We start from the raw sequence: 19,163 nt of genomic DNA, 5'->3' as shown, positions 1-19,163 counted from the left end.
GGTTTAACGAATTCTGTTAAGAAAATAAACGGGCAGAGATGTGTTATTTATGCTGCCCATTGTCTTCTGTTTTTACCTATTCCTCTCCTTTCTACTCTTGTCCTGAGAACCTCTACCTTTAAACCCTTTTCCCATCCACAATGTCTATTTTGGATAAGATTATAATCTCCTCTATTAATGCCCAGGGCCTAAACATCCCAGAAGAAAGGTCCAGATTGCTTCACTCCTTATAGGCAGATAGGGTTAATGTAGCCATGATTCAAGAAACACATTTTAAAAAACAGTTCACAGGCTTCCCTACTGCCTACTTCAGTAATAGGCTTGAATAGAAAAACAAGTGTGTAGTGATTTTGTTTTCTACGAGACTTCATATCACTGATGTCTCAGTACATAGATTAATCCCAGATAGACTTCTCTTGAAAAATTGTCAGATCTTTCACCAAGCTCTTACTTTCGTTATCATACTGTATATGCTACCAACCAAGCCCAGCATACTTTCTTTGCAGCTCAATTTGATCATATTGTCCCTTGTGAAGGGTATTACAGTACTATGGGGGGGATGGGGACACCTTAATTGGACATTAGACCCCTTAATAGAATCTTCTAACAACTCCCCTAGATTTTCTCTAGTCAAATACCGTCAGGTTCTAAAGGCTTTTCACAATCACTAGCTGGCCAACTCTAGGAGGACCTTGCATCCTACAGGCTGTGATTATTTTTTTTACTCCCATAAGGTTTATTCTCATCTAGACTACTTATATCTGAGCCACAGACATCTCCCCCTCATCTTAGATGTGCCTATCACCTGGTCTGATCATGCCCCCATCTCGATGACTCTGTCCTTGGACATTGGACGTGGAATCTCACTGAGACTTTGCTGGAAGACGCTCACTGTAAGACTGATATCGATGCTGCTCTTTCTGATTACCTTACATATAATGACTTCCCCGAAGTCTCTAAGCTTACCCTCTGGGAAGCACATAAATGTGTTCTCCAGGGCAAATTTATTCAACTAGGTTCCTACGTTTAAAAACAAAAAACTGCACAAATAGCAGCCTTGCTGCAGCAGATCGAACATCTTGAGACCTCCCACAAGACCTCCTTGTCCAGAGAGGTTTACTTAGAATTGTCAGAGGCACGTGCGGGACTAAATAAGATACTCTCTGATTGTATTATATTGTCGGTAGTGTAAATACTAATTTTACCAATGAGGCAATAAACCAAGTAGATTGTTAGGCCAAACTCTTCATGCAAAACGTGCAGCCTCCTTTATTCACACAGTCCAAGACACTACTGGAACAGCCCATCCACAAACACCTAAGACTGCATCTTTTTTAAACAATATTACTCCACATTGTATAATTTGGCTAATGCCTCTACCAACCCAGATCATCCTTCCTCATCTCAGGAGATCCTGGATTATTTATCCTCTATAGTCTCAGAGTCTCTCTCTCTCCCTCTCTCCCCCCCCCCCTCTCTCTCTCTCTCTCTCTCTCTCTCCTTCCCCTCTCTCTCTCCTTCCCCCCTCTCCCCCCTCTTCTCCTCTCCTTCTCTCTCTCCTTCCCTCTCCCCATCTCTCTCTCTCTCTCTCTCTCTCTCTCTCTCTCTCCCCCCTTTCTTATAGGGATACCGTGAAGCTTCTCTTTACCTTGAAAGAAGTTGAAATGGCCATCTCTTCGTCCCTTCGGGCAAGTGCCCTGACCCTGATGGCTTCACTATAACATACTACAATATTTTTAAAGATTGGCTTGTCCCCATGCTCCACCAAGCTTTCAACTGTTCTATTTCCGTAGATGCATAGTTCTCACAATAATCGTTAGAAGCTCATATTTCTGTTGTCCCTAAACAAGGTAAGGACCCCTCTGTGTGTTTGAGTTACAGACCCATATCTCTCCTGAATGTCGACCTTAAATTATATGCCAAATTGATGGCGAACAAGCTAAGCACTCTGCTCCAACAATTAATACACAGGGCCCAAGGCCTTTGTTCTTGGTTGAGAGGCAAGGGACAATAAATAAAAGTCCTTAACCTGATTCACTTACCCTCTCAGCGCCAGGTCCCCCTTATTCTCCAGTCAACTGATGGTGAAAAAGCATTTGATAGGATTGGCTGGACCTTTATGAGATCTGCTCTTGAGCACATCTGATTGAGTTATCTTGCCTATAGTGCCAGGATCCTATAAAAGGCATCTCCTTCAGCTAGGGTTTGAAACAATGGTGCCCTGTCAGATCTGTATCTCATTAGCAATGGTACCAAACAGGGCTACCCTTTGTCCCCGTTGATATTTGTTCTATTATTTGAAGTCATGGCTACAGCTATTAGGGCCAATCTGCACATCTGGCATTAGGGTTGAAGATGAGGAATATTAATTGGCTATACTCACTGATTTACTAGCTATCCCATCCTATTAAGTCCCTCCCACATTTAATGCTTAAATTTGAGAAATTCAGGAAACTGTCTCATTTTAAATGTCTGGTGCTCTTAACATTTCTTCCTCTCCTTCCACTGTAATAGGTCTCCAGCATGCATTTCCATTCTACTGGCACCCCACTCACATAACATATCTTGGGATTAAGTTGACTAGCAATTTATCTCAGTTGTTCAACATGAATTTTGCCCCACTTCTTTCCTTTATGCATACCGACTATAACAGTTGGCATTTGACACAACTCTCCTGGCTAGGCAGGATAAATGTAGTGAAAACGAGCATGCTTCCCAGACTGCTTTATGTTCTCTTCTCCAGGCCTTACCGATTCAAGTCCCTGACTTCATTTCCTGATCTGTCAATGTGTCTGGTCACGCAAAAAACGTGATGTATAGTCACGGCCCACTTGGATGAGAGGTCAACTTCCAAACATCAAATATATCAGGCCATTCTCCTAAATAGAATTCTTCAGTGGACGAGGGACAAAGACCTAAAGAAGTGAGTTGCGTCAGAAGGCTTTTGAATGCAACAGCATCCAGAGATTGACCTGTGGCTCTCCATTTTTCCTAAGATTTCTTCTTCTCATCAGTCGATTCCACCCACTTTTTCCTCCTGGAAAGCCCTATGAAGTCTCCACTCCATTTCTTCTGTCTTTGGCCCCTTGACATCATTCCTTGTGAACCCCAGCTTTTCTCCAGGACTAACTCACTCTCACTTTCCCAGGTGGGTTACTGTGGATCTTTTTAGGGTTGGTCAGTTTGTGTCTGCTTCTGGTGTTAAACAATTTTCTGAGATCCAAAATAGATGGGACATTCCCCACTCTAATTTTCTGGACTTTCTTGCAAATAAGGCAATTGTTTAAATCATCCAATAGAAAGAGCCTCCTTTTGAGCTGCCATGCATCTCCCCCGACATCTCCTTCCCACACTCTATAAATTACTACAGGCTCCCAATCCCCCCCATCCCAACCTATGTTCTGGCTTGGGAGAAAGATTTAGGCTTATCTTTATCTAAAACAGAATGGCAAAATGTCTTCCTTAAGGCACATTCTAGTTTTGTTTGTGTGACAGTGAAAGAAATACAATACAAGATGTGCTGGTATAGACATCCCTCCCTACTCCATGCTATGTTCCAGTCTACACCCAGTACATATTGGCAATGCTTTACAGCCTTGGGCACATTACTCCATATCTGGTGGGAATGCTCCCATCTATCGAATTTCTGGACTGATATTACAGTGTCCCAGTAAATACTGAATACAGCAGTACCCACATACCCTGCCTTCTGGCTACTGGGCCATTCCCAGACACCAGTGACTAAATACAAAGTCATTAATTTGCCACCTTAGCAATGCTGTGCGCTTGGTCATTTCTGTCCTGTGGAAATCCTCCACACCTCCCACGTGCAAGGATTGTTTTTTTGAAGCTAAATTATTCTATATCTATGGAAGACATTCTACTATCCTCTGAGGATAAACTTTCTGACTTCACAAGCACATGGTTCCTGTGGTTAGAATGCAAGTCCTTTGATGCTTACAAAGTCTATGTGTCCACAACTCAACCTAATGAGTAACTTGAGTTATTTGGGTAGTTACACAATTCACTTTGATGGTTCCCTTTTCCGCATTTTTTCCCTCCCACCGTTTTTCTTTTCTTTTCTCTTGGTTCTCTTTGAACCTTATTCATATACGTTAAATTATCTAGCAATTAATTATGCTAGTCTTGTGTTTAATTATATCTTATTGATCTCCCCCTTGCCACTGATTATTATGGTTATTTTTTTCTACAATTTGTATTTTGGGGTAATTTGCTTGCAATTACTGTTTGCAACTTTTTTTTACTATTGCTTACTCAATAAAAACAGAGTATACAAGAAAAATAAATGGGAATGTACAAGGGGGTCTAATCTTACAGGTGAAATATCGCTTTGTGATATGTAAACATGTGACTTGTGCAACATTTGTTTCACAGTGTAGCCATATTTTGAATTCAGTGTATCCACTTGCAAAGTAGTAAGGCGGATAACATGTAAGGTTAAGTACAGTAAAGTCTCCTTGAAGAGTCATCCATTTAGAGCATATATTTAGCCTTATAGGAAGTGTATCTTTGTATATACCAGTAGTTCCCAAACATTTTTGAATCACGGAGCCCTAGAGTATCAGAAAAAAAAAATTCCGGGCACCCCAAAGCCAAAAGTTTCTTATTGAGAGATTTACACAAAAAAAAAAAAAAACATTAAGTAAATTGTGTTTATATGTTTTTAATTATGTGGTGAGGGACAGTATTTGCTTCTGTTTGTCCACATAGTTTATGGTTGGCAGCCACCAGCACTGGATTTGTCTGTTACATTGGCCAGAAATAATTTAAATTGGTTCTGGACCACCAATCCAGAGCACCCCTGCAAGTGTCCCCAGGCACCCCAGGGTGCCACAGCTCACAGTTTGGGATCCACTGGTATATTCCATAAGTTGTTAGTGATGACAGCCACATCTCTGTCAGGTGTAACTATAGGCTAGAATTAAAGTTGTATATTTCTTCAGTTACGTTCAAATGAAAATATAGCCATAGAAACACAAGTATGCAGACTCAATTTAATGTGTGCAAAAGTCAAATGTTTACCTTCAATTCAGGACTCATAAACTCAGATATAGCCTCAGAAATTAAATGTGGAGCAAAATAAAAAGTCTCAGCCCATGGGCAACAAACGTGCGTAACTCGACGCATTCGCAATTAGGGATCCGAGTCCTAAACATGGAAGTGCTCTCATCGCAAAGGACAGTTTACACCCCCATCCTCTTAGCTCCTGAGACATGTCACTTTACTCCCCTATTATCACTGTTCCAGAGCCCTGCACCATTATTAGCTAAGACAAGTGACAGTCAATGAGACAGCTGGTTAGGGAGGGAAGGGGGAGCATACTGGGATGGAGGGGGTCATTGAGATGTGGGGGACACTGGGAAGAGGAAAGCGGAGACACTGGGATGGAGGTCAGTGAGATGGGGGAAGCCACTGGGCTGGGGGGATGGGAGCACTGACCTGATGGTGCTGCTGCAGTAATTCAATCAGTCTCCATATCTCTGCTCCGGCTGCACAGTGCTGCTGCTTCTGGGATCTGGTCATATGTTATATTATAAGTTATAAATATCTTCTATGTATTATTCTAATCATTTTTATAGTAAAAGCTCTTGGAGTATGACAGGGGAGGCTCTGCCTTCCTTGCCTTCTCTGACTGTCACTGATATGGATGGATGCCTCTTTGGTCTTAGAACTGAAATTAATTATGGATTTGTTTATGAATATGGGCATTTAGAATCAAACACCTATCAACCAAGGGGGTCATTCCGACCCATTCGGACGCAGCGGTTCTTCACTGTGGTGCGAACGGGTTGGAAATGCGCATGCGCGGCAGATGCATTGCGCATGCTGCCAGCAAGAAAAGTGATTGCAGCGGCGATCGCAAGAAGACGGACAGGTGGGAGGCGTTCCGGGGCAGATATTCACTGTTTTCCCGGCGTTATGAGTCCAAGGCAGGTGGATCCAGGCGTTTGGAGGGCGGATGTCTGACGTCACAGCCGGTACCTTCATCGCTGGATCTGTCACACTGGGTAAGTAGCTGCAGGGCTAGTCTTGTTTTGCAGAAAACTTTTTTAGCATAGCAGGGCTGCACAAGCGATCGCAGCCCTGCTATGCTAAAATACACTCCCCCATAGGCGGCGTCAGGTTGATCACACGAGCAGCAAAAAGTTGCTACGTGCGATCAACTCTGAATGACCCCCCAAATGCAGTATTGCTCACGTCCTCTCTCCCATATGTTTTGGTATTTAGTAGAACATCACTGCTACATTACCACATTTAAACTAATACCATATGTACATCCACGACCAGGAGGAATTTATAACCTAAAGTCATTGTACATAATGCTTCTGTTTTACAATTGTTTCATCCGTTTGTGGTGTTCATTGTCTGTACCCTTGCCATGGAGAGAGATTTGTACAGTAATTTTATTTTGCAAGACATGCATTTAATTTACTTCTTTATAAAGTTGATAACTAAAATATATCTACAGTGCATCCAGAAAGTATTCACAGCGCTTCACTTTTTCAACATTTTGTTATGTTACAGCCTTATTCCAAAATGAAATAAATGAATTTTCCATAAAAATTCTATACACAATGGACCTCATTCCGAGTTGATCGCTCGCTAGCTGTTTTTAGCAGCCATGCAAACGCATAGTCTCCGCCCATGGGGGAGTGTATTTTCGCTTTGCAGGAGTGAGAACGCCTGTGCAGCAGAGCGGCTGCAAACACATTTTGTGCAGAACAAGACCAGCCCTGTAGTTACTTATTCTGTGCGATGATTGCTGCGACGAATGACACGGTAATGATGTAAGATACCCACCCAGCAAACACCCGGCCATGCCTGCACTTTTCCAAACACTCCCAGAAAACGGTCAGTTGCCACTTAGAAACTCCCACTACCTGTCAATCTCCTTGCGACCGCCAATGCTACTGAAAGCGTCGCTAGAACCTGTGCAAAACCACGATGCTCTTTGTACCCATACGCCACACGTGCGCATTGCGGTGCATACGCATGTGCAGTTTAGACTTTTTTTAAATGATCACTATGCAGCGAACAATGGCAGCTAGCGATCAACTCGGAATGAGGGCCAATATCCCATAATGACAACATGAAAAAAGGTTTTTTTTTTTTTTAAATTTATTAAAAATAAAAAAAACTAAGAAATCACATGTACATAAGTATTCACAGCTTTTGCCATGAATCTCAAAATTGAGCTCAGGTGCATCCTGTTTCCACTGATCCTCCTTGAGATGTTCCTACAGCTTAACTGGAGTACACCTGTGGTAAATTCAGTTGATTGGACATGACTTGGAAAGGCAAACGCCTGTCTATATACGGTCCCACACTTTACAGTGTATGCCTGAGCACAAACCAAGCATGAAGTCAAAGGAATTGTCTGTAGACCTTTGAGACAGGATTGTCTCGAGGCACAAATCTAGGGAAGGGTACAGACAAATATCTGCTGCTTTGAAGGTCCCAATGAGCACAGTGGCCTCAATCATCCATAAATGGAAGAAGTTCGGAACCACCAGGACTCTTCTAGAGCTGGTTGGCCATCTAAACTGAGCAATCAGGGGAGAAGGGCCCTAGTCAGGGAGGTGATCAAGAACCCAATGGTCACTCTGTCAGAGCTACACCATTCCTCTGTGGAGAGAGGAGAACCTTCCAGAAGGACAACTATCTCTGCAGCAATCCACCAATCAGGCCTGTACAGACAGAAGCCATTCCTTAGTAAAAAGCACATGGCATCCCGCCTGGAGTTTGCCAAAATGCACCTGAAGGACTCTCAGACCATGAGAAACAAAATTCTCTGGTCTGATGAGACAAAGATTGAACTCTTCGGCAGGAATGCCAGGCGTCCTGTTTGGAGGAAACCAGGCACCGCTCATAACCAGGCCAATACCATCCCTACAGTGAAGCATGGCGATGGCAGCATCATGCTGTGGGGATGTTTTTTAGCGGCATGAAGTGGGAGACTAGTCAGAATAGAGGGAAAGATTTAATGCAGCAATGTGCTGAGACACCATGGATGAAAACCTGCTACAGAGCGCTCTTGACCTCAGACTGGGGTGATGGTTCATCTTTCAGCAGGACAAAGACCCTAAGCACACAGCGAAGATATCAAAGGAGTGGCTTCAGGACAACTATGTGAATGTCCTAGAATGGCCCAGCCAGATCCCAGACTTGAATCCAATTGAACATCTTTGGAGAGATCTGAAAATGGCTGTGTACCGACGCTTCCCATCCAACCTGATGGAGCTTGAGAGGTGCTGCAAAGAGGAATGGACAAAACTGCCCAAAGATAGGTGTGCCAAACTTGTGGCATCATATTCAAAAAGACTTGAGGCTGTAATTTCTGCCAAAGGTGCATCAACAAAGTATTGAGCAAAGGCTGTGAATACTTATGTATATGTGATTTCTTAGTTTGTTTTTTTAAATAAGTTTGCAAAAATCACAAACTTTGTTCACGTTGTCATTATGTGGTATTGTTTGAAGAATTTTGAGGGGATAAAATTATTTATTCCATTTTGGAATAAAGCTGTAACATAACAAAATGTGGAAAAAGTGAAGCGATGTGAATACTTTCTGGGTGCACTGTACTTTCCACAGAAGGCTTAAATAGACTAACTAGGTGGTATTCTGCTTTACCATAATACCTATCAAAAGACATCCATAGTTACTTATTATATCATCCACGTTTGTATCATTAACACGGACATTCTTACTGTATAAAACATAACCTTAGCTGAAAACGCAGACATTTACAGAAGCACTCTAGTAGAGTAATCCCAACAATGACTACTAGCCATGGCCCACAATCATACTGTTCATATAAGTTCATGTGTTGTTAATAACAACACATGAACCTATATGAACATGGGGGGTAATTCCAAGTTGATCGCAGCAGGAATTTTGTTAGCAGTTGGGCAAAACCATGTGCACTGCAGGGGAGGCAGATATAACATGTGCAGAGAGAGTTAGATTTGGGTGTACTGTGTTCAATCTGCAATCTAATTTGCAGTGTAAAAATAAAGCAGCCAGTATTTACCCTGCACAGAAACAAAATAACCCACCCAAATCTAACTCTTTCTGCACATGTTATATCTGCCTCCCATGCAGTGCACATGGGCCCTCATTCCGAGTTGATCGGTCGCAAGGCGAATTTAGCAGAGTTACACACGCTAAGCCGCCGCCTACTGGGAGTGAATCTTAGCTTCTTAAAATTGCGACCGATGTATTCGCAATATTGCGATTACTAACTACTTAGCAGTTTCAGAGTAGCTCCAGACTTACTCTGCCTGTGCGATCATTTCAGTGCTTGTCGTTCCTGGTTGACGTCACAAACACACCCAGCGTTCGCCCAGGCACTCCCACCGTTTCTCCGGCCACTCCTGCGTTTTTTCCGGAAACGGTAGCGTTTTCAGCCACACGCCCCTGAAACGCCGTGTTTCCGCCCAGTAACACCCATTTCCTGTCAATCACATTACGTTCGCCGGAGCGAAGAAAAAGCCGTGAGTAAAAATACTTTCTTCATAGTAAAGTTACTTGGCGCAGTCGCAGTGCGAACTTTGCGCATGCGTACTAAGCGGATTTTCACTGCGATGCGATGAAAAATACCGAGCGAACAACTCGGAATGAGGGCCATGGTTTTGCCCAACTGCTAACAAAATTCCTGCTGCGATCAACTTGGAATTACCCCCATTATGATTGTATATACTTGGATTTCATCACTTACTAATTTTCTGGGACTCTCATCAGTGATCCAGAGAAAGTGCCCACTTTGGGAGGCCTGAGGACACATCTCTGCCTAACACTGAAAGCAGATCCCATATTCACTTCTCACCTCTCCCCATTGACAACAGATCTCTGGGAATCTATTCCTCTGCATATACAGTATAGCAGTCTTCACATCATATACTATTCTTTTTGCTATTAGATCTCCTTCTCTCCTTATTTTTTCTTTTTCATGACTATACTTATTCGTGAACTCTCATTAACGATTTTTTTATAAGTGAAAAACACCCTACAACCATACCACAGTGAATCTGCGCAATCTTGTCCGATCTTGGAAGCAATATATTTTTGGGCCTGGCCAGTACCATGGAGGGGACCCCATAGGAATACCAGGTGTTGTAGGATCAAATAAGAGGCGGCAAGAATAAATTCTAACGTTGACAGCAGAATCACAACCTCTAATTACTTATTCCTCTATCTTATTTAACGGGTTCAGTATGGTATGCTGGCGGCAGGGCTCCCGGCGACCAGCATACCGGCGCCGGGAGCCCGACCGCCGGCTTACCGACAGTGTGGCGAGCGCAAATGAGCCCCTTGTGGGCTCGCTGCGCTCGCCACGCTACGGGCACGGTGCACGCTATTTTATTCTCCCTCCAGGGGGGGCGTGGACCCCCCACGAGGGAGAATAAGTGTCGGTATGCCGGCTATCGAGCTTCCGGCGCCGGTATACTGTGCGCCGGGATCCCATCAGTCGGCATACTGAAGACCACCCTTATTTAACAACTTTAAAACCATTATACTTATAAATGCATATTGGCACCTCTTATTTGGCACCACTTACCGGTTGATCACACATGTGAAAAGAAATATGTCATTTCTGGAATCATAGATTGGGTCACAAATAGATCCACAAAAGATCTTGATTAAGAAGAATTTAACAACGGGAGTATTTGAAGACTGTGTGGAGGTGAGACTCTTCTATATTTAATTTTGATAAATTAATACTATGAGTCTCGATAATAATAATAATTTAGTAATGTCATATTTTCACCCAATTGAATAAGACTGGCTTGATTTATTAATGTACACAAGGTATTTACAGCAATAATAGCGTACAAAGGGATTATGTACCCCCTTTAGTACTATATATCTCTTTGATAAGGAATGTAATCAAGAACTCTCTCTCTTGATTGTTCTTGTTTTTTTATTGGATTAAAAGTTAGGTTTTACTGTAAATTTATACTTTTCCCTCTTTAGGAATTAGTGATGAGCGGGTTCGGATCCTCACGATCCGAACCCGCCCGAACTTCACCTTTTTTTCATGGGTCTGAGCAACTCGGATCCTCCCGCCTTGCTCAGTTAACCCGAGCGCGCCCGAACGTCATCATCCCGCGGTCGGATTCTCGCTAGATTCGTATTCCTTTAAGGAGCCGCGCGTCGCCGCCATTTTTCACTCGTGCATTGGAGATGATCGTGAGAGGACGTGGCTGGCATCCTCTCAGTTTCTATGTTCAGTGGGCTGCAAATTGTGCTGCAAATATCTGTGCTCAGTGTGCTGCAAGTGCAAATATCTACGTTCTCTGCCTGAAAAACGCTCCATATCTGACTGTGCTCAGTGTGCTGCAAATATCTGTGCTCAGTGTGCTAATTGCTTTATTGTGGGGACTGGGGACCAGCAGTATTATATAGTAGGAGGACAGTGCAGAGTTTTGCTGACCAGTGACCACCAGTATTATACCTTCTCTGCCTGAAAAACGCTCCATATCTGTGCTGCATTGTAGTATATAGTAGAAGGACAGTGCAGAATTTTGCTGACCACCAGTATAACTATATATATATATAGCAGTACGGTACAGTAGTCCACTGCTCTACCTACCTCTGTGTCGTCAAGTATACTATCCATCCATACCTGTGGTGCATTTCAGTTTTGCACAGTTTGCTGACCACCAGTATATAACATATAGCAGTACGGTACAGTAGGCCACTGCTCTACCTACCTCTGTGTCGTCAAGTATACTATCCATCCATACCTGTGGTGCATTTCAGTTTTGTACAGTTTGCTGACCACCAGTATATAACATATAGCAGTACGGTACAGTAGGCCACTGCTCTACCTACCTCTGTGTCGTCAAGTATACTATCCATCCATACCTGTGGTGCATTTCAGTTTTGCACAGTTTGCTGTCCACCAGTATATAATATATAGTAGTACGGTACAGTAGGCCACTACTCTACCTACCTCTGTGTCGTCAAGTATACTATCCATACCTCTGGTGCATTTCAGTTTTGCACAGTTTGCTGTTCACCAGTATATAATATATAGCAGTACGGTACAGTAAGCCACTGCTCTACCTACCTCTGTGTCGTCAAGTATACTATCCATCCATACCTGTGGTGCATTTCAGTTTTGTACAGTTTGCTGACCACCAGTATATACTATATAGCAGTACGGTACAGTAGGCCACTGCTCTACCTACCTCTGTGTCGTCAAGTATACTATCCATCCATACCTGTGGTGCATTTCAGTTGTGCGCAGAATATATAGTAGTAGGCCATTGCTATTGATATATTACTGGCATATAATTCCACACATTAAAAAATGGAGAACAAAAATGTGGAGGGTAAAATAGGGAAAAATCAAGATCCACTTCCACCTCGTGCTGAAGCTGCTGCCACTAGTCATGGCGAGATGATGAAATGCCATCAACATCGTCTGCCAAGGCCAATGCCCAATGTCATAATAGAGAGCATGTAAAATCCAAAAAAATAAAGCTCAGTAAAATGACCCAAAAATCTAAATCAAAATCGTCTGAGGAGAAGCGTAAACTTGCCAATGTGCAATTTACGACACGGAGTGGAAAGGAACGGCTGAGGCCCTGGCCTATGCTCAAGGCTAGTGGTTCAGCTTCACCTGAGGATGGAAGCACTCATCCTCCTGCTAGAAAACGTAAAAGAGTTAAGATGGCAAAAGCACAGCAAAGAACTGTGCGTTCTTCTCAACCACAAATCCCAAAGGAGAGTCCCATTGTGTCGGTTGCGATGCCTGACCTTCCCAACACTGGACGGGAAGAGGTTGCGCCTTCCACCATTTGCACGCCCCCTGCAAGTGCTGGAAGGAGCACCCACAGTCCACTTCCTGATAGTCAAATTGAAGATGTCACTGTTGAAGTACACCAGGATGAGGATATGGGTGTTGCTGGCGCTGGGGAGGAAATTGACAAGGAGGATTCTGATGGTGAGGTGGTTTGTTTAAGTCAGGCACCCGAGGAGACACCTGTTGTCCGTGGGATGAATATGGCCATTGCCATGCCTGGTCAAAATACAAAAAAAAATCACCTCTTCGGTGTGGAATTATTTCAACAGAAATGCGGACAACTGGTGTCAAGCCGTGTGTTGCCTTTGTCAAGCTGTAATAAGTAGGGGTAAGGACGTTAACCACCTAGGAACATCCTCCCTTATACGTCACCTGGAGCGCATTCATCAGAATTCAGTGACAAGTTCAAAAACTTTGGATGACAGCGGAAGCAGTCCACTGACCACTAAATCCCTTCCTCTTGTAACCAAGCTCCTGCAAACCACACCACCAACTCCCTCAGTGTCAATTTCCTCCTTACACAGGAAAGCCAATAGTCCTGCAGGCCATGTCACTGTCAAGTCTGACGAGTCCTCTCCTGCCTGGGATTCCTCCGATGCATCCTTGAGTGTAATGCCTACTGCTGCTGGCGCTGCTGTTGTTGCTGCTGGGAGTCTATCTTCATCCCAGCGGGGAAGTCGGAAGACCACTTGTACTACTTCCAGTAAGCAATTGACTGTCCAACAGTCCTTTGCGAGGAAGATGAAATATCACAGCAGTCATCCTGCTGCAAAGCGGATAACTCAGGCCTTGGCAGCCTGGGTGGTGAGAAACGTGTTTCCGGTATCCACCGTTAATTCACAGGGAACTAGAGACTTGATTGAGGTACTGTGTCCCCGGTACCAATTACCATCTAGGTTCCATTTCTCTAGGCAGGCGATACCGAAAATGTACACAGACGTCAGAAAAAAAATCACCAGTTTCCTAAAAAATGCAGTTGTACCGAATGTCCACTTAACCACGGACATGTGGACAAGTGGAGCAGGGAAGACTCGGGACTATATGACTGTGACAGCCCACTGGGTAAATGTATTGCCTCCCGCAGCAAGAACAGCAGCGGCGGCACCAGTAGCGGCATCTCGCAAACGCCAACTCGTTCCTAGGCAGGCTATGCTTTGTATCACCGCTTTCCATAAGAGGCACACAGCTGACAACCTCTTATGGAAACTGAGGAACATCATCGCAGAATGGCTTATCCCAATTGGACTCTCCTGGGGATTTGTGACATCGGACAACGCCACCAATATTGTGCGTGCATTACATCTGGCCAAATTCCAGCACGTCCCATGTTTTGCTCATACATTGAATTTGGTGGTGCAGAATTTTTTAAAAAACGACAGGGGCGTGCAAGAGATGCTGTCGGTGGCCCAAAGAATTGCGGGCCACTTTCTGCATTCAGCCACCGCGTGCCGAAGATTGGAGCACCAGCAAACAGTCCTGAACCTGCCCTGCCATCATCTGAAGCAAGAGGTGGTAACGAGGTGGAATTCAACCCTCTATATGCTTCAGAGGATGGAGGAGCAGCAAAAGGCCATTCAAGCCTATACATCTGCCTACGATATAGGCAAAGGAGGGGGAATGCACCTGACTCAAGCACAGTGGAGAATGATTTCAACGTTGTGCAAGGTTCTGCAACCCTTTGAACTTGCCACACGTGAAGTCAGTCAGGTCATTCCCCTCATCAGGCTTTTGCAGAAGAAGCTGGAGACATTGAAGGAGGAGCTAAAACAGAGCGATTCCGCTAGGCATGTGGGACTTGTGGATGGAGCCCTTAATTCGCTTAACCAGGATTCACGGGTGGTCAATCTGTTGAAATCAGAGCACTACATTTTGCCCACCGTGCTCGATCCTAGATTTAAAACCTACGTTGTATCTCTCTTTCCGGCAGACACATGTCTGCAGAGCTTCAAAGACCTGCTGGTGAGAAAATTGTCAAGTCAAGCGGAACGTGACCCGTCAACAGCTCCTCCTTCACATTCTCCCGCAACTGGGGCTGCAAGGAAAAGGCTAAGAATTCCGAGCCCACCCGCTGGCGGTGATGCAGGGCAATCTGGAGCGAGTGCTGACATCTGGTCCGGACTGAAGGACCTGCCAACGATTACTGACATGTCGTCTACTGTCACTGCATATGATTCTGTCACCATTGAAAGAATGGTGGAGGATTATATGAGTGACCGCATCCAAGTAGGCACGTCAGACAGTCCGTACGTATACTGGCAGGAAAAAGAGGCAATTTGGAGGCCCTTGCACAAACTGGCTTTATTTTACCTAAGTTGCCCCCCCCCCCCCTCCAGTGTGTACTCCGAAAGAGTGTTTAGTGCAGCCGCTCACCTTGTCAGCAATCGGCGTACGAGGTTAGTTCCAGAAAATGTGGAAAAGATGATGTTCATCAAAATGAATTATAATCAATTCCTCCGTGGAGACATTCACCAGCAATTGCCTCCAGAAAGTACACAGGGACCTGAGATTGTGGATTCCAGTGGGGACGAATTAATAATCTGTGAGGAGGTGGATGTACACAGTGAAAGGGGTGAGGAATCGGATGATGAGGAGGAGGTGGACATCTTGCCTCTGTAGAGCCAGTTTGTGCAAGGAGAGATTGATTGCTTCTTTTTTGGTGGGGGCCCAAACCAACCAGTCATTTTAGTCACAGTTGTGTGGCAGACCCTGTCGCTGAAATGATGGGTTCGTTAAAGTGTGCATGTCCTGTTTATACAATATAAGGGTGGGTGGGAGGGCCCAAGGACCATTCCATCTTGCACCTCTTTTTTTCTTTCATTTTTCTTTGCATCATGTGCTGTTTGGGGACTATTTTTTGAAGTGCCACCCTGCCTGACACTGCAGTGCCACTCCTATATTGGCCAGGTGTTTGTGTTGGCCACTTTTGTCGCTTAGCTTAGCCATCCAGCGACCTTGGTGCACCTCTTTTTTTATTTGCATCATGTGCTGTTTGGGAACTATTTTTTAAATCTGCCATCCTGTCTGACACTGCAGTGCCACTCCTAGATGGGCCAGGTGTTTGTGTCGGCCACTTGGGTCGCTTAGCTTAGCCATCCAGCGACCTTGGTGCACCTCTTTTTTTCTTTGCATCATGTGCTGTTTGGGGACTATTTTTTAAATCTGCCATCCTGTCTGACACTGCAGTGCCACTCCTAGATGGGCCAGGTGTTTGTGTCGGCCACTTGGGTCGCTTAGCTTAGTCACACAGCTACCTCATTGCGCCTCTTTTTTTCTTTGCATCATGTGCTGTTTGGGGACTATTTTTTTGAAGTGCCATCCTGCCTGACACTGCAGTGCCACTCCTAGATGGGCCAGGTGTTTGTGTCGGCCACTTGTGTCGCTTAGCTTAGCCATCCAGCGACCTTGGTGCACCTCTTTTTTTCTTTGCATCATGTGCTGTTTGGGGACTATTTTTTTAAATCTGCCATCCTGTCTGACACTGCAGTGCCACTCCTAGATGGGCCAGGTGTTTGTGTTGGCCACTTGGGTCGCTTAGCTTAGTCACACAGCTACCTTATTGCGCCTCTTTTTTTTTTTTGCATCATGTGCTGTTTGGGGACTGTTTTTTGAAGTGCCATCCTGCCTGACACTGCAGTGCCACTCCTAGATGGGCCGGGTGTTTGTGTCGGCCACTTGGGTCGCTTAGCTTAGTCATCCAGCGACCTTGGTGCAAATTTTAGGACTAAAAATAATATTGTGAGGTGTTCAGAATAGACTGAAAATGAGTGGAAATTATGGTTATTGAGGTTAATAATACTATGGGATCAAAATGACCCCCAAATTCTATGATTTAAGCTGTTTTTGAGGGTTTTTCGTAAAAAATCACCCGAATCCAAAACACACCTGAATCCAACAAAAAATTTTCAGGGAGGTTTTGCCAAAACGCATCCGAATCCAAAACACGGCCGCGGAACCGAATCCAAAACCAAAACACAAAACCCGAAAAATTTCCGGTGCACATCACTATTAGGAATGCAGAATTGGAAATTGTACCATTTCATGTTAGAACAATATGTTTGCACATAATTATTGATTAAGAGTGCTCCTGGAAGAGACTGTTTTTTCTTTTCTCTCTTCCTTTTGAAATTGTGTAGCTTAGATCTACAAAATATTCAGGAAGCACCAACCAAGATAATACTGTATTTATGTGATAAAACAGTTTAGAATATTGGTTTCACATGTCATTATAATAGATACATTTAATAGCTTTACCAGTGCAGACTCATTCTTTTCTCTTTACCGGCATATAATGTATATCTGGCACTGCTGGGGGCATATAATGTGTATCTGGCATGGCACTGCTAAGGGCATATAATGTGTATCTGGCACTACTGGGGACATATGTACATCTGGCACTGCACTATTGGGGGCGTATGTGTATTTGGCATGCTACTGGAACGTTTTGTGTATCTGACACTATGGCCCTCATTCCGAGTTGTTCGCTCGCTAGCTGCTTTTAGCAGCCGTGCAAACGCTAAGCCGCCGTCCATCTTAGCTTAACAGAAGTGCAAACGAAAGGTTCGCAGCGCTGCTACAAAAAAATTGTGCAGTTTCTAAGAAGCTCGAGACCTACTCCTAGCTTGCAATCACTTCAGACTGTTTGATGTCAAAACAGGAACTAGTTACCACCCAGAAACACCCACTTCCTGTCAATCACTCTGCGGTCAGCAGTGCGATTGAAAAGCGTCACTAGACCTTGTGTGAAACTGCATCGGCTGTTGTGAAAGTAGGTCGCGCGTGCGCATTGCGCCGCATACGCATGCGCAGAATTGACGATTTTCTGCCTGATCGCTGCACAGCGACCAAAAACAGCTAGCGATCAACTCGGAATGAGGGCCAATACTGGGGACATTATATGTAAGGAACACTACTGTGGGCATTATGTGTAAGGCTGCTAATTGTATGTGTAGAGGGGGTGTGAAAATATATATTTAGAGTTTTTAGGCCCTAAATATTGATAGATACTGTGTTATGAATTGAAATATCTATTTTTCTTAATTTAAAAAAATACATATTTTCTAAAATGGCCTGGAAACATGATCCATAAAATGTAACTAATCATAGCATTACTGGTCCCAGTGAGGCAGAAATTAAATGTATTTGGTACATGGAGATAAATAGAAATATATGGCACAAGATGGTTTAGAAATATATGGCACAAGAACAACATATCTCCAATAAAACTTCAATGACTGGATATTATTCACTTGGTCACCCACATGTATAAAAAAGTTTGTCGTTTAAAAATTAAACCTAATCACCATTCCTGAAACAACCTGTTTTGTGTGCTTTATACAGTATCCTGTATTCGGGACAAACCATCATATTTTGCACACAGACTTCACTCTGCAATTCATGTAAGTGTGTATACTTTTATTAAGCACCATGGGGTAAATTTACTAAGATTCGTATTTTCCCGTTTCAGGTCAAAGTTCAATCACGAATGACATCGAAAGTGTAAAACTGCAACTTTTTGAATTTGTTACGATGGATTTACTAAGCTGTCGTATTCGGGTTTTTCTTTTCTTCCGATGTCGATGTCATTCGTGTTTTTTTTGTGTTTTTTACGGCAGTGATTAGCAAAACACTGCCGACTTTTTTACAATTAATCTCGGCCGGATCTGTGTGATCCGTGCTGGGGTTCTATTTTTTTTTTTTTTTAAATTAAACACTGTAAAATTAAAAAAAAAAATTGCGTGGGGTCCCCCCTCCTAAGCATAACCAGCCTCGGGCTCTTTGAGCCAATCCTGGTTGCCGAAATATGGGAAAAAAAATGACGGGTTCCCCCATATTTAAGCAACCAGCATCGGGCTCTGCGCCTGGTCCTGGTCCCAAAAATACGGGGGACAAAAAGAGTAGGGGTCCCCCGTATTTTTAAAACCAGCACCGGGCTCCACTAGCTGGACAGATAATGCCACAGCCGGGGGTCACTTTTATATAGTGCCCTGCGGCCGTGGCATCAAAAATCCAACTAGTCACTCCTGGCCGGGGTACCCTGGGGGAGTGGGGACCCCTTCAATCAAGGGGTCCCCCCCCCCAGCCACCCAAGGGCCAGGGGTGAAGCCCGAGGCTGTCCCCCCCCCCATCCAATGGGCTGCGGATGGGGAGGCTGATAGCCTTTGTTGTAATAGAAAAGATATTGTTTTTTAGTAGCAGTACTACAAGGCCCAGCAAGCCTCCCCCGCATGCTGGTACTTGGAGAACCACAAGTACCAGCATGCGACGGAAAAATGGGCCCGCTGGTACCTGTAGTACTACTACTAAAAAAATACCCAAAAAAACACAAGACACA

At 44.1% G+C, this 19,163-nt stretch overlaps 1 protein-coding gene across 1 annotated transcript in view; it reads left to right on the top strand.

The window, feature by feature from the left end:
* The window catches only part of LOC134974150 (annexin A10-like), a 239,325-nt gene that overhangs the window by 194,119 nt on the left and 26,043 nt on the right, over positions 1 to 19,163 (top strand). The window contains exon 10 of the mRNA XM_063946507.1: positions 18,170 to 18,228. Within this exon, the coding sequence (XP_063802577.1) occupies positions 18,170 to 18,228 (59 nt within the window). The remainder of the gene's footprint in view (positions 1 to 18,169; positions 18,229 to 19,163) is intronic.

This window comes from Pseudophryne corroboree, chromosome 1 (assembly GCF_028390025.1).
Source record: "Pseudophryne corroboree isolate aPseCor3 chromosome 1, aPseCor3.hap2, whole genome shotgun sequence".
Taxonomy (NCBI): domain Eukaryota; kingdom Metazoa; phylum Chordata; class Amphibia; order Anura; family Myobatrachidae; genus Pseudophryne; species Pseudophryne corroboree.
The sequence above is the reverse complement of the archived record's forward strand: the minus strand, read 5'-3'. Positions and strand labels throughout refer to the sequence as shown.